The sequence below is a fragment of the Lipophrys pholis genome (assembly GCF_963383615.2).
Source record: "Lipophrys pholis genome assembly, chromosome: 8".
In the NCBI taxonomy this organism is placed as follows: domain Eukaryota; kingdom Metazoa; phylum Chordata; class Actinopteri; order Blenniiformes; family Blenniidae; genus Lipophrys; species Lipophrys pholis.
Window position 1 is genome coordinate 11,316,694 of NC_137630.1, and position 13,847 is coordinate 11,330,540.

General features: G+C 43.1%; 2 protein-coding genes across 2 annotated transcripts; both read left to right on the top strand.

Moving 5' to 3' along the window:
* The first annotated feature begins 172 nt into the window (after positions 1-172).
* On the top strand, positions 173-2,976 carry nsun5 (NOP2/Sun RNA methyltransferase 5). Its single transcript, XM_080469673.1, has 4 exons — positions 173-1,334; positions 1,769-1,982; positions 2,231-2,395; positions 2,500-2,976. Exons 1-4 carry the CDS (start codon positions 410-412, stop codon positions 2,702-2,704), a joined length of 1,509 nt encoding a protein of 502 aa, XP_080325799.1. The 5' UTR covers positions 173-409; the 3' UTR covers positions 2,705-2,976.
* A 1,545-nt stretch (positions 2,977-4,521) lies between these two features.
* LOC308112956 (uncharacterized protein) lies at positions 4,522-9,621 on the top strand. The gene is made up of 8 exons (XM_080468800.1): positions 4,522-4,651; positions 4,752-4,873; positions 5,359-5,459; positions 7,259-7,345; positions 7,631-7,778; positions 7,856-7,935; positions 8,012-8,105; positions 8,489-9,621. Exons 2-8 carry the CDS (start codon positions 4,762-4,764, stop codon positions 8,896-8,898), a joined length of 1,032 nt encoding a protein of 343 aa, XP_080324926.1. The 5' UTR covers positions 4,522-4,651; positions 4,752-4,761; the 3' UTR covers positions 8,899-9,621.
* Positions 9,622-13,847: the final 4,226 nt, after the last annotated feature.

Below are 13,847 nucleotides of genomic sequence, written 5' to 3' on the forward strand. Positions count from 1 at the left end.
CTGTGCAGCAAGCTTTAGGAATTTAAAGGCCCGGATGTAAAAATATGTGTTCAAATGTAGAGGGTAAAAGTAAAAAAGTTATGAAAAAAATTATTAATCAAGACCCGTTAGTTCTCGCCTGTGATTGGCTGAACAACCCTGCACGTCAGACCAAAATACTGACTACGTCATCGTATACTTCCGGGTCACGTCTCTTCCACATGTGCGTGGACCAGGTCGCTTCAAACCAGTAAAAGTGAGGAAAAACTCACTTCTTGTGTTCCGCTGAGCACCGGAGGGATGGCGGAGAGGCTTCGGTAGAAGGAGGCTCGTTGGATCCACTTTTCTGAAGGGAAATATTAGTTATTAGCGTGGAAATTACCAGTTTAATCTCCCACGGTGCCTCGCTGGGTAGGTGGAGGGTGTCGCCATGGCTCTGTACGTGAAAGCCGCAGAGATCCTGGAGAAGGCGGAGAAGAAGCAAGGCGCCCTCAAAACTCTGGTGTACGACAGTAAGTTCTCCAACATCAAGCAGCTGTTCGCGCTGGTGTGCGAGACGCAGAAGTTCTCCTCCATCCTGCAGGAGATCATCGAGGCCACCCGGCTGCTGAAGCAGGCCAAGCTGAAGATGCCCCTGGCCAAGGTGCTGGTGTACGACCTGCTGATGGGCCAGGGGCTGAAGTGTGGCGGCTCCTGGAAGGCCCTGATGATGAAGCACCGCTCCAGGCTGCAGGCGGAGCTGGCTCGCAGGAAGGTGAAGCAGGGGGTCAGCAGGAACCAGGATCTGCTCCCCGCCGGGGTCCAGCAGACAGCCGGGGTCAAGCTGCCCCGCTACGTGCGTGTCAACACCCTGAAGACCACCGTGGAGGATGTAGTGGACTACATGAAGAGGGATGGCTTCACCTACCTGGGACCGGCCCTCAGGCTGGATGACCTGACCCTGAAGGCCAGAGACTTTGTGAAGGACCTCCACCTGCCGGAGCTGCTGGTCTTCTCTCCTAAAGCTCACTTCCATGACCACTTCCTGTATAAGGCAGGTCACATCATCCTGCAGGACAAAGCCAGCTGCCTCCCAGCCCATCTCCTCAGCCCTCCTCCAGGGAGCCATGTCCTCGATGCCTGCGCCGCCCCTGGTAACAAAACCAGTCACCTGGCGGCTGTCATGAAGAACCAGGGCCGGCTGTTTGCCTTTGACTTGGACGCCAAGCGTCTGGCCACCATGTCGACTCTGCTGCTCCGAGCTGGCGTCACCTGCCAGCAGCTGGCCAACCAGGACTTCTTGAAGGTGGACCCCGACAGCCCTCAGTATAAAGATGTCGAGTACATCCTGCTGGATCCCTCCTGCAGTGGATCAGGTGAAGTATTAAACACGTGTAAAAGACTCACTAGACGTGTAAAATATGGAGTCACCTTATAAAGGTTTTATTGACTGTAAAATCCTCTTCAAATATTTTTTCTCATTGACGTCAGATTTCTTGCCTTTTTGTTTTAGGAACAATATTATAATTTCCACTTCAAACTGTATTTACTATATTTTCCAATGAATCCCTGCATTGATGACCGAGACAGCAAAGCTGAAGCTCTAGTTTCTGAAGCCTGGACGTTACAATTTTCAGGACTTGGCAATGAGTCCGTATTTGACAAGTTTTTATTGATCAAAATAGTAAATATTAGAGTTCAGTGAAGCTAAAGCACACTCGGAGACCTGAGTACAAAGTTTAAACAACCAACTAAAAACGTCAATGTAACTACATTAACAATAATGGTGTGATGTGTGTGTGATGTCCAGGTATGGTTTGCCTCCGAGACGACGCCTCCGCCGACAAGGACAAGGAGAAGGAAGAGGCTCGTCTGGCCGCCTTGGCCTCCTTCCAGCAGCGATGTCTGAACCACGGGCTCAGGTTCCCCCGCCTGAAGCGCCTCGTCTACTCCACTTGCTCGGTCCACAGTCAGGAGAACGAGGAGGTGGTGACGGCGTGTCTGCAGCAGAACCCCGGCTTCAGGTAGCAACTGGTCTGAACTAGTGACTCGGTAGATTCCACCAGTGACATAAGAGGACAGTGGACTTCAGTTCTGAATCTGGACATTGTTTGTGCTCATAGCTGCTCAAGTCCAGAGACAATTAAACAGCTCATTGCTGCAGTGTGTCACACTTAACAAGACTTCCCTATAACATTTGAAAAAAATGCCAGGAAAGGTGTCAATTTTGTTGGAAGTGTTCGTTTGAGACGGTTTGTCTTGTCGTCTCCAGGTTGGTTCCTCTGCTGACTCAGTGGCCTGAGCGAGGCCTGGAGCCGCTCACGCAGTGTTTGCGTGCTAGCATAGCAAAAACCCGCACCCACGGCTTCTTCGTGGCTCTGCTGGAGAAATGCAGAGAGAGGGTGGACACCAAGCGGGAGCCAGACGTTCAGATCGGGTACTTGAATGTCATTTAAAACTACATAATCACATCTGTCACTTTCTACGCTGAAACTGATTCAGCTATAATAGCTTCTGTGTCATTAAATCATTTTGTTGCAGCTCCGTGGAAGCAACGCCAACAGCAGTCAGTCCACCGGTCCTGGAGAAGAGACCTGCAGCTTCAGAGGGAGAAGAATCTGAGGCCTCAGCGACAGAGGACTGTCCCACACCTGCAGCAGCGGCAGGGCAGACTGCCTCTACACCCAGCAAAAAGAGGAGGAGGAAGAGGAAGAAGAAGAAGAAGAAGCAGGCAACTGCTGAGTGAAACTTAAAGAGACTGAAGCAACTTGTCCAGATGAAATGTTTTAGTTGGAACGTAACTATTCGGTAAAGATCATTTTACTCCACATCTCTGTGCCTCAGTGTTTTTGTTTTTCTGAGACATTCAGACGTTCAGCTGGGAACATGTATGTGATACTTGGCAAGTAACATGAAGGGAGTCATCACACACATCAAGTGAGAGCTGAAATCAAGCTCCAGAGGTTCAATGTATTTTCATGCTACAGTTCGTCGTGTAAATAAATTAGGACACCCTCCAAAAGCCTGTGTTTAAAAAAAATTAATTGTTTTACATATTTGAAAACATTGAAATGTAATATTTTTAACACTACTAAAAGATTTTCATAAAATGAACAAAACTGAAGAAAATACATTTTAAAACTTTCAGTAAAATGTAGATGATAAAAAGTGCAATTTCTGATGAGAAATAAATTAGGACAACTCGACATTTAGTCCCACCTAAAATTACACACAGTTGTATGATGTCAGGTCACATGATTAGAACATTGTAACTGAGCATGTTGGAGGATCCTTTCCTCTTTCAAACCCCAGAATCGTAGTCTGGTTTGCTCCTGACTGTTGAACGGGGGGCGAACAACATGGTGAGATTCAAAGAGCTGCCTGAGGCCATCAGACGATTGTAGCAGCTTATGAGTCTGCTGAGCAATTTTAAAAAGATGTCAAAACAATTTGAAAACATCCATTCCACTGTCCAGTAAATAGTCTACAACTTGAGGACATTCACAACAACAGTCAACATGCCCAGGTCTGGCCGTATAAGCGAGTTCACCCAGAATACAAAATGCTTACAGCCACAGAGGGTAACTAGCTATTAGTGGGTAGAATGTCCTAACTTTTTCCTCATCTAGAACCCGCCTTGTTGATATCGTTTGTTTAATGAGTAAAACAAAGTTAATTTTGGTTGTTTGCCAGCAACTAAATATCTTTCTTTTCCAGAGATGAATGAAAACAAGATGAGACATCAACATGTGAATGTTTCTTGATAGATTACTGAACATTTGATGGGCTGTTCTAATTTTTTCACATGACCATATACACAACAGAAAGCTTATTTCAGTAAATAGATGAGAGGAAGTGATGCAGTTTATGCCTTTGAGTAAAGAAAAAAAAATAAGATAAAAGCAACTTAAGAAAAACTGCTTCAATTGTGATGATACTGCGTGTGCTCAAGACGCATGCAGCCTGTTGTTTTCACTCCTGTTTTCTTTCTACTTGCTTTATTTGAACTTTTTTTAAAAAAAATTTTTTCTTTCTTTCTGTGTGGGTGAGCTTTTCTCTGCTCTATTCAACGTGCCTTTTTGATCGAACTTAACTGTGATTGGATGCTGATACTAGCCACCTTTAAGCCATCCATATATTAATATGTTTCTACTATTTAATTTTTGTTTAATGTTTTTGATATTTTGACTTCTGTTTAGTCTGTGAGAAACAACGCTTCAACGAATTTTCCTCTGGGATTAATGATGTTTTTTTCCTTTGTCTTCTAATATTGGCTGAATCACTTCATTTTTAAGTGCACCTTTCATGAAAATACAACTTAAAATTCTTCACAAATGGTTGACTGACACACACGTATATGTATACATATGTATTTAAAAAAAAATAATTCTGACAATGCAAAAAAAATTAAAAATCCCACTGCCAAGAAAGTAAAATACTTAAATTTGCAGCAAAGGAACTTGATTCCTCCCAACTCAGTCATGTGCCATGATGTTAGTTGTCCAGCAGGGGGCGGCAGACTGCAGTCAGCCTGCCGGATAGCAACCCTTTCACTTCCTGTTTAGACTCGCTCTGCTATTGGCGGAAACACACGGGAGTTGTTTTGTAACTCTGACACAAAAACAATGTTTTGTAACTGAGAAGTAGATAACTGTCGTGTGTTTGTTTGCTCGAGCGGTTACAGAAAAATACAGTAAGTGACATAAATCGATCTCAGCTGATGTTGGTGACGCAAAGACAAGCATGCGTTGTTAGAAAGATGAATGAATGAATTTATTCGTCCATGTGAACAGAAGGTGGACGATGTCTCCGGTACCCAGAGTGACTCTGTCCGGGGGTCTGGAGGTGTGCAGGGTCCTGAACGGGATGTGGCAGGTGTCCGGGGCGCATGGAGCCGTGGACAGAGTCGCAGCAGGTCATTGTTACGAACAAACCGTATTTATACTGCTGAAACCTGTAATGACTGACTGTTTACTTCTATAACGACACTCAAAGTACTCAGGCAACACATGTTCCTTATTAATAGTTGTTTTTATTCAGTTATTTCTTATTACAGTCCCAAGACACTGTCTTTAAAAATATCCTATTTATTTTGTTTTATTGGAATTGTTTATTGTAATTACTGGTGCAGTGGTTTGCACCCCTGCCTCATGGTTCAAATAATAGCAGAATTAAGTTTGCATGTTCTCCCTATGTATGTGTGGATTTCCTCCAACGGTTAAAAAAAAAAAATGCTTGTCAATGGGTAACCTTAAACTGTCCATGGTGTGTGTACGTTTGTTTGCCCTGTGATGGACTGGCGATCGGTATCCTCCCTCTCCCACAGTAAGATGGACTCGGCTCCAGCACTCTGTGATCTTTGTCAACTGAAAGTCTTCGCTGTTCTTTTTCTGTTTCCAGTTGAGGCCATGCAGGCCTACGTAGATGCTGGACTGACCACATTTGACATGGCAGACATTTATGGGCCTGCAGAGGAAATATTTGGACTGTTTAACAGCCAGGTGTTTACACACACACGCACGCACGCACGCACGCACGCACGCACGCACGCACACACACACACACACACACACACACACACACACACACACACACACACACACACACACACACACACACACACACACACACACACACACACACACACACACACACACACACACACACACAAACACAAAGGGTCAGTGTTTTTCCTGTTTAGTCTGTTTTTACTTCATGCACGGTATTGCAGGATACTATTTTATATAGAATATATTGCTCTTAAGTAGAATAAAAAAAAATATTACTGCAGTGCTTTTCAAGCTTAACATTGACAGAATATATGTATTAACATTAGAGGCTGCAGGGTTGTCAAGTAATCCATAACTTCAACATAAGAGAGAAATCGTGTCCAACCTGTGGAGTGAACTGACTGTGGTGCTGAACTGAAGCAGAAAAAAGAGGTTAAAGAGGTTTTCTGATTTACGAAAAGAATCTCAAAGTCAAGATGTTACATTTTGTGAAAGAGATGAAATATGTGGAGATATTTCTGATAGTAATGATGTTAAAGTCTTAACCTTGACTTTCGTTGGACCCGCAGTAGAATAACAGTTGAGGCAGGGAGAGCATTTAACATATGAATTACTCAAAACTACAGTACATATTTCAATGGTTTGCGGTGACTTGCCACAGCCCAGTAAACCCCAACACCTTAATTACTTGAAGGCTGATACATAACTCTTGAAGTAACCCTGTACATTAAATCATGCCAATGTTGTACATTGGGTGGCAGTGTTGAGTCATTTCAGGGCCAGTCTGTCCTTCAGCTTTAATTGTTTTGTTCCTTTTGCGATTCTTCTTGGCTGTAGCAGCTGTCTGGGTGAAGAATGTGCAGCTCTTTTTGGCATCAAGGCTTGAGGCAGAACCCCCAGACCAATGTTTGAGAATAGTTTCATCATTGGAAAACCTTTTTTCTCCTGTCAGTTGTGTGGGTTGCAGACCCACTGTTATACATATTGTATGCCTACTTAAGATGAGTACACCACTGTCATGTAACCAAGCTTCACCTGTTATTGACTATTCTTCAGGCTTCTTCCTTGAGTGACTCAGTACACCACCTTGTGGTGTAAATTAGTATTACACACCCTGAAAAGACCAATCTTGAATTTTGTCTCTGAGATGAAATCATGACTGTTGATACTGATTTGCATCGAGCAAAAATATTACATACTAACAAGACCCCGTATATTTTTTGGAGTAGTGTTTTTATTGAAAAGCTGGCTATATTAAAAACATTTCATATGATCAAATACAGTTTAATATAAGTTACAGTTACAGAAATACACACTGTGTTGTCTTGCTTTCTTAATCCTTCAAAGGTATTGATTTTTACACTGTCGGTTCTTTACGGTGCTGCAGAAACTCAGAACTCGCATTAAGAAACACTCTCATGATTCCCAGACGGGCAGCCATCATTTTTATGTGGCTTGATGTGTTGTGACAGTCTAATGGTATCGACTCTGGTCGGCCGCTCACCTGGAATAATGTGCACAGAGCGACAGCGAGATCGCACCCCTCCCACATACCCAGCCTGCTTGTCTTTGTTTCATCTCATATAATTACACAAGGCTTTTATGTATGTCAACTACTGATATAAACTCAACAACATATACGTCTGTAGTTCACCATCACTAGTGTGTAATCTGAAAAAAAAATAAAAAATTGGCATGGTAATAGAGTATATTTGATTTTCAGTCGTGACAGAAACATTACACAGCTCAATCAAGGAGTTTTATTTAATTGATTTCTGCCTTTTGTGTAGCTGAAGTCTAAATCCTTGGAGACGTCCGTCCCGGCTCTGCAGAGTCTGACTAAATATGTCCCTCGACCGGGACCGATGGAGCGCAAGGTGAGCCCAGCTGTTCAGCAGAGGGACTCGATTCATCCACTAGAGAGCAGCATGTGTCTTTATAGGGATCCTGCATATCTCAATCTTCTACATTTAGCATTTTGTCTTTAACATTATTCCAAGGCTTTAGAAGTCACTTGACTTTGTGTGGCTTATCTAATTTAAACTTGTCCTGAAAGCACAGTAGTAAATTTAATGATCCCTGGTGGATCCTAGTCCATCCTAGAAAATGTGCTGAAACAGATGTGTTGACTTCAAGGGCTCACACACTCTGTGTGCTTGTAGGTGGTGGAGAAAGCTCTGCAGCGCTCCATGGCTCAGATGCAAGTGGAGTCTCTGGACTGCGTTCAGTTTCACTGGTGGGACTACAGAGATAAGAGATACCTGGACGCACTGGGACACCTGTCAGACCTGCAGCAGGAAGGAGTCATACGTAGGAACACACACACTCAGACTGACAAACTACCAGCAGCACATCATGTTTCATTTCCTTTTTGTCTGTGTCCTCAGGTGAGCTCTCCCTCACCAACTTTGACACACAGAGACTAGAAGAGATCACCAATAAAGGCATCCGCATCTCCAGTAACCAGGTCACTTCTACACCAGCCCGGCTTCATGGTCTCTCCATTCTCAATGTAACTGTTTTTATCGCTCGTGTCTCTGCAGGTTCAGTACTCTGTGATCGACCGGCGACCTGCAGCCAGGATGGAGCAGTTCTGTTTGGCCAACAACATTCAGCTTCTCACTTATGGCACACTGGGTGAGATACAGCTCATTTCCCTGCTCTTTAAGGTGACAGTTCATCATGTAACATCAGGGACGTCCTGAGCATGTTGTGGCGTGCAGATATAAAATGGTGGGTTTCTAAGATGGAGTCATACGACATGACGACACATCCTCTCTGCTCTCTTCCCCGCTCGTACACGTTTTCTCCATTTTATATGAAGCTTTCCCTTCTTCTGTCTCCTCCTAACCTTCACGTTCTCTATCGCCGCCCACTTCTTTTAACCCCCTCCTTTCGCGTTTCCCATCATCTCTCGCTCCAACTCTCCACCTCAAATTTCTCCATCCCTCCCTCCTGGTACTTTTAACTCCTTCCTCTGCCCTCCTCATCTCTCCCTGTTCTCCTTTCTCCTCCCTCAGCTGGCGGTCTGCTCTCTGAGCGTTATCTGGGGAAGGCGGAGCCTCGGTCCAGGGAGGAGCTTTACACCGCCTCCCTCTCCAAATACAAGAACATGATCAACAATTGGGGTGGCTGGAGTCTCTTCCAAGATCTCCTCGTCACCTTGGAGACCGTTGCCAAGAGACACGACTGCTCAATGGCCAGCGTGGCGACGCGCTTCGTGCTGGACCGGCCCGCAGTGGGCGGAGTCATCGTGGGCTGCCGGCTGGGCGTCGCAGGGGCGGGGCAGCACATCAGTGACAGTCTGCGGAGCTGCAGCCCGGAGCTGACGCTGACGGAGGATGATCTCGCCGCCATCGGAGCCGTGACGTCCCGCTCCAGGGACCTCATGGCGTTGATCGGAGACTGTGGGGACGAGTACAGAAGCTAGAGACGAAAGAGGCGGAGCAACTGACAGGGTCTGTCAGATCACTGAGGAGGCAGAGAAATAAGAGTGAAGTGATTCAAGATTAAATTTGTTGTCAATCTGACATGCTTAAAAAACAAAGAAACGTTTTATATTCCTTCTTCAGCAGAATGCAGTTTTTAGTAGAGAATAAAACCGATAAATGCATAAGTTTATCAGTTGACCAGTCAGACTTCATCTCTCTCTACACAAACATATACTGGGCCACCAAACATCGCAAAGTCTTGAACAGATTGAACCATTTTTCCAACAGAATCACAACCGAAGTGTTTAAAGAAGCTTCTTCATATAAGCTTATTCAGCGTCGCACTGAGAAGAACAAATAGGGTTTACATGGATCTTTCTTGCATATTTTATTTTTTTTAAATGTTGCTTTCATTTATCTCACAATTAAGAGTTTACAAAGACAAAATGATATAATTTCTTTCTGGATGCTTTGAACCTTCTGCAGAACATCATCATTAAACTTTTTTTATTTAGAACTGGTAGAGAGCAGAGAAACAATCACATCAGGTCTATTTAAAGACCACAGCTTATTGGGAACAACTGGTCACGCATGTTGATTGTCGTTGACCAAATGAAAGATTCTAAGATTTAATTAATGTAAGATTTGGATTTTAATTGAATGTGATACAATGACTAAATAAAAAGTATGAACTAAATGAATCTGTGGTTCTATTTGAAGTTATTTTGAAGTGTGCTCTTATTTTTTCTCCCTTTCATTTGATAAAATGAGCACCATTGATATGAAACATTTGATTTGAGGTTGACTCTCAGCACAAGGCTCACTGAGAAACGTCAAACTCCCTCAGACACAAAAACATTGAATTCTTTCACTCTGGTGGTATTTACAGTAGTTATGTACAAAATCTGTAATGGCTGCTGTTTTTAATGATCCTCAGAGCAAATGAACCAGGTCAACTGGATGAGGTTCCGACTTTTCACTCCTACAGTAGAAAACATAAACTCTCCCTCGTGTTAAGAATTAGAACTACAGAAAGTACAGGAGTAAACTGAGCTTCAAACCCTTGAACAAAAAATATGAATCGGATCAATGTAAATGAATGTGACAATACCCACTGTGAGTCTTTATCTCTATTATTTAATACTATTAACATGAAACTTTTCCCCCAAAAATGAGGTGTTGTTCCTGGAAGATTTGATTTGGGAATCCTACTCACAGAGTATAAGCAGATACCAGATGTCTTATCAGTGAATACATCTTATAGCCGAAGATATCATGTGACATTGTACAGTACATCCATATTCCTTTGTGTCTGACTAACCGCCCATGAAGTAAACTGGGAGCATGTGTGTGTATGTGGTGCGGTTGTGGGGGAGAATCAGCGAAGTGGAAGGAAATGTGGTTCCCTGCAGCACTGTCTGGCCCTATAGGTGAGGAGAAAGATACACATGAACATATTAGATGGAAAACTTCCACCTTTGTGTAGATTTGAAATTTGGCAGTGAAACAAGCTGAGGGATGGTGACAAGACTGGAAACTGTTCTGAGGAATTTTGGTGGTTAAATGCATAAATTCTGAGATCTTTGTTTGAGGCTATATGTAGTTAGTTCAGTCTCTGTGTGTGTGTGTGTGTGTGTGTGTGTGTGTGTGTGTGTGTGTGTGTGTGTGTGTGTGTGTGCGTGCGCGTGTGTGTGCTTCAAGCATGTTTTAATGGGGTTTATTTGCATTTACAGTATGTACATTTTGAAGCTGCTCATGTAGCAGAAATTGAGTTTGACAGGGGTGTGTGTGAGCCGCTCCATGTGTTTGTGTGTGTGTGTGTGTGTGTGTGTGTGTGTGTGTGTGTGTGTGTGTGTGTGTGTGTGTGTGTGTGTGTGTGTGTGTGTGTGCGTGTGTGTGTGTGCGTGTGTGTGTGTGTGTGTGTGTGTGTGTGTGTGCGTGTGTGTGTGTGTGTGTGCATTGCTAATGAATCCATACGACAGATTGACATACAGACAGATGCTTAGATGACAGGCGGACAAGCACGTCTAACACACACACAGAGACCCACAGTTACTGGGGTTACTGCACATGCATGTGTTCTATCTGTCGGTCTATTTTACTTTCCTCCCTCACATACACACAGCTGACACACTCCGGCTGCCTCGATGGCCAGACCGGCTCCTGCTGCGCTATAGGAGGGGAGGTCAGAGGTTGTCCTACATATCACATCCAATCTTCTGGGCTCTTTGTCCCCGGATGGAGTTCGGTGTACAGTTCAGAGCAGGACCGTGGAAGACAAAGTCAGGTGTGAGGATTTGACTGAATAAAAGATAGAAGAAAGTAAAAATGTCTTCTACTCTTCATGGGAAGAATCCTCAGGTTTCTCTACCCTGCTTCAGTTATTTTACGATCCATAATGCGGCATAAATATCTGTAATTTTCACTTCTTATATGTTCAAAATACATAATAAGAAAACACATTTAACAGAGATACTTACCCATTGAAAAAACAGGTCAATGTCTTGGATAAGAAACAGAATAAAAAGATACATTTGGCAGATGAACGTGTCCAGAGGGGATATATCATCATCTATGGACTTTTTTATAGATAAATAACACAAAAGTGATGAAATTAATATTCAGCAGAAGATTATTGTGTAAGCTGTTTGTCATTGGCAGAGAAGAATTTATGGGCCTAACCTTTATGGTCACCTCTGCTGCATCCCACAAATGTATGCAAATTTTTTGTTTTTTAATTAAAATTTTTTACATATTTGTGTCACAATCATTTAGGTTTAAATCTTTGCAACTGACACATACCACTAATGAAAAACCGGCTTTCTTCACAGATCTGACCCTGACTAGAGATTTTGGATGATACATCAGGCTCCAGTGCAAAATCAATAGTTAACAGATCTAACAGTTCCACTCTATATGTAGAAACTTGTGAGATCTGACTAACCTAGCAAGTGTTATTCTTGTTTTACCTGAGAGTCCCAGTAGCAATAAACAACATGATTATACATGTAAAGAATATTAGAACCTGAAATACCTTAACTGAGTTTATTTCACTGAAGGTCATCTGCTTAACTCCGTAGTTAAAGGGCAAAAATGTGAAAGAACCTTAGAGACATTGTTTATTTTACTCCTATCATTGGCAGTTTGGGCCTTTCATTTGTGCACATACACGTTTCTACAGCAGCCTGTGTGAATCTTCCAATGGCCTTTTCAATTATTGACACACATTAAATATACATGTAGCTTAGTGGCTGTGGACTTGTATTCATCCCACAGACTTCAACCAGTCACTGGGCACTTAGACCCTCACACACACACACACACACACACACACACACACACACACACACACACACACACACACACACACACACACACACACACACACACACACACACACACACACACACACACACACACACTTAACATTATAAGAGGATATGGCTAAGCAGCCATGAGTCGCTCCGTGGACAGAGACGAAGACTACAGAAGACTTCAGTGACTTCACTTTCTTAAACAAAGAAACATTTCAGCTGAAAATCCTGTTAATGTTTGCACCGATTCCTGTTTGTGCATCTGTGATTGATTTCTGTCAGAATGTGGTAATTTTGCCTTTCTTTGTTGGATTGGTTTGTTTGGTAACTGGCATGTACGTCACACCTTTCCCAGTCTCCCAGCTCTTCACACCTTTCAACCCTTCACACACATGGAAGTCTCAAGGTTCTCAACCTTCATCAGGGGCAACTTGTGGTTCAACATTGGCTCAGGCAAAGGCAGAGATTGAACTGCCCGCCTTGAAATTGGAGGGACATTTTTCATTTTATTCTATGCAGTTCTGGTTCTAGTATATGTTATTGTTTGCTATGATCACTTGTTTTAATTTAGCCTTTTTAATGGAAAATAGTTTGGACCTTCTATTGCCTATGGATCACCTCAGCCATTATCAAATAAATACGGGTAAATATTTATTATACAGCTGTCCAAACTGTGAGGGTAGGCCTCATTCCTCCACACTTTGAAAACCTGTGCTAGGAGCAAGATTTAATGGTAAATGGATAATTGATTGCACTTGTATGTGCTTTTCCACTGCTTTAGCGCCTCAAACAGCTTTACATTGTTGTTACATTCACTCATTCATACACACTAATGGTTACAGCTGCCATGCGAAGCACTCGAAGCAGTTTGGGTTCAGTGTCTTGCTCAAAGACACTTCGACATATTGATAGTTGGAGATGCCACCAAGGGGGTTTTATTTTAATTTATCGGATGTTTTTGTGCCCTGAAACATGCATTTGAGGTTGATTGCTGACCCTAAATTGCCTGTGGGTGTGTACGAGAGTGTGGTTGGCTGTCTTTCTGTGTTTGCCTTGTGGGAAGCTGGCAACCGGTCTGGGCTGTGCCCTGCCTTCACACACAGTCAACCTAAATTGGCTCTAATGAGCTGTGACCCTCAGTTGGACAAAGAGGCACAGAAGATGGATGGATGGGAGTAAACAGCCATGTTGTCAATCCACTGAAGTCTGTTCCATGGGTGTTGGTACTGAAGTTGTTCGTTGGTTGCTGGGATGGCCTCCAGCACCCTGCAACCCTGAATCGGAAGAAGCTGTAGAGAAGATGGATATTCTGATTCAAATCTGCTGCTTTTGCATTACAGAGCAACATTAACATCCTGCAACTGACTGACTCATGTTCAACTGCTATTGATGCAGATCCATTCTCCACTTCAGCCTTTGAAGTTCTCCTTTAAAGATGTGTCACTAATGTTCGGCTTTATATCAAACTACTTCATAGATTATTTGCTGATTGCAACAATATACACTTTACATTCCATCTCAGTGGACTAGTATGACACACTAATAATACTTATAATAAATAATAATATTTCTGAGTTCATAGTTTCTATAGTCCTAATGATGTGTTGACTTTGAGTGCAGTGTGTATCTGGTTT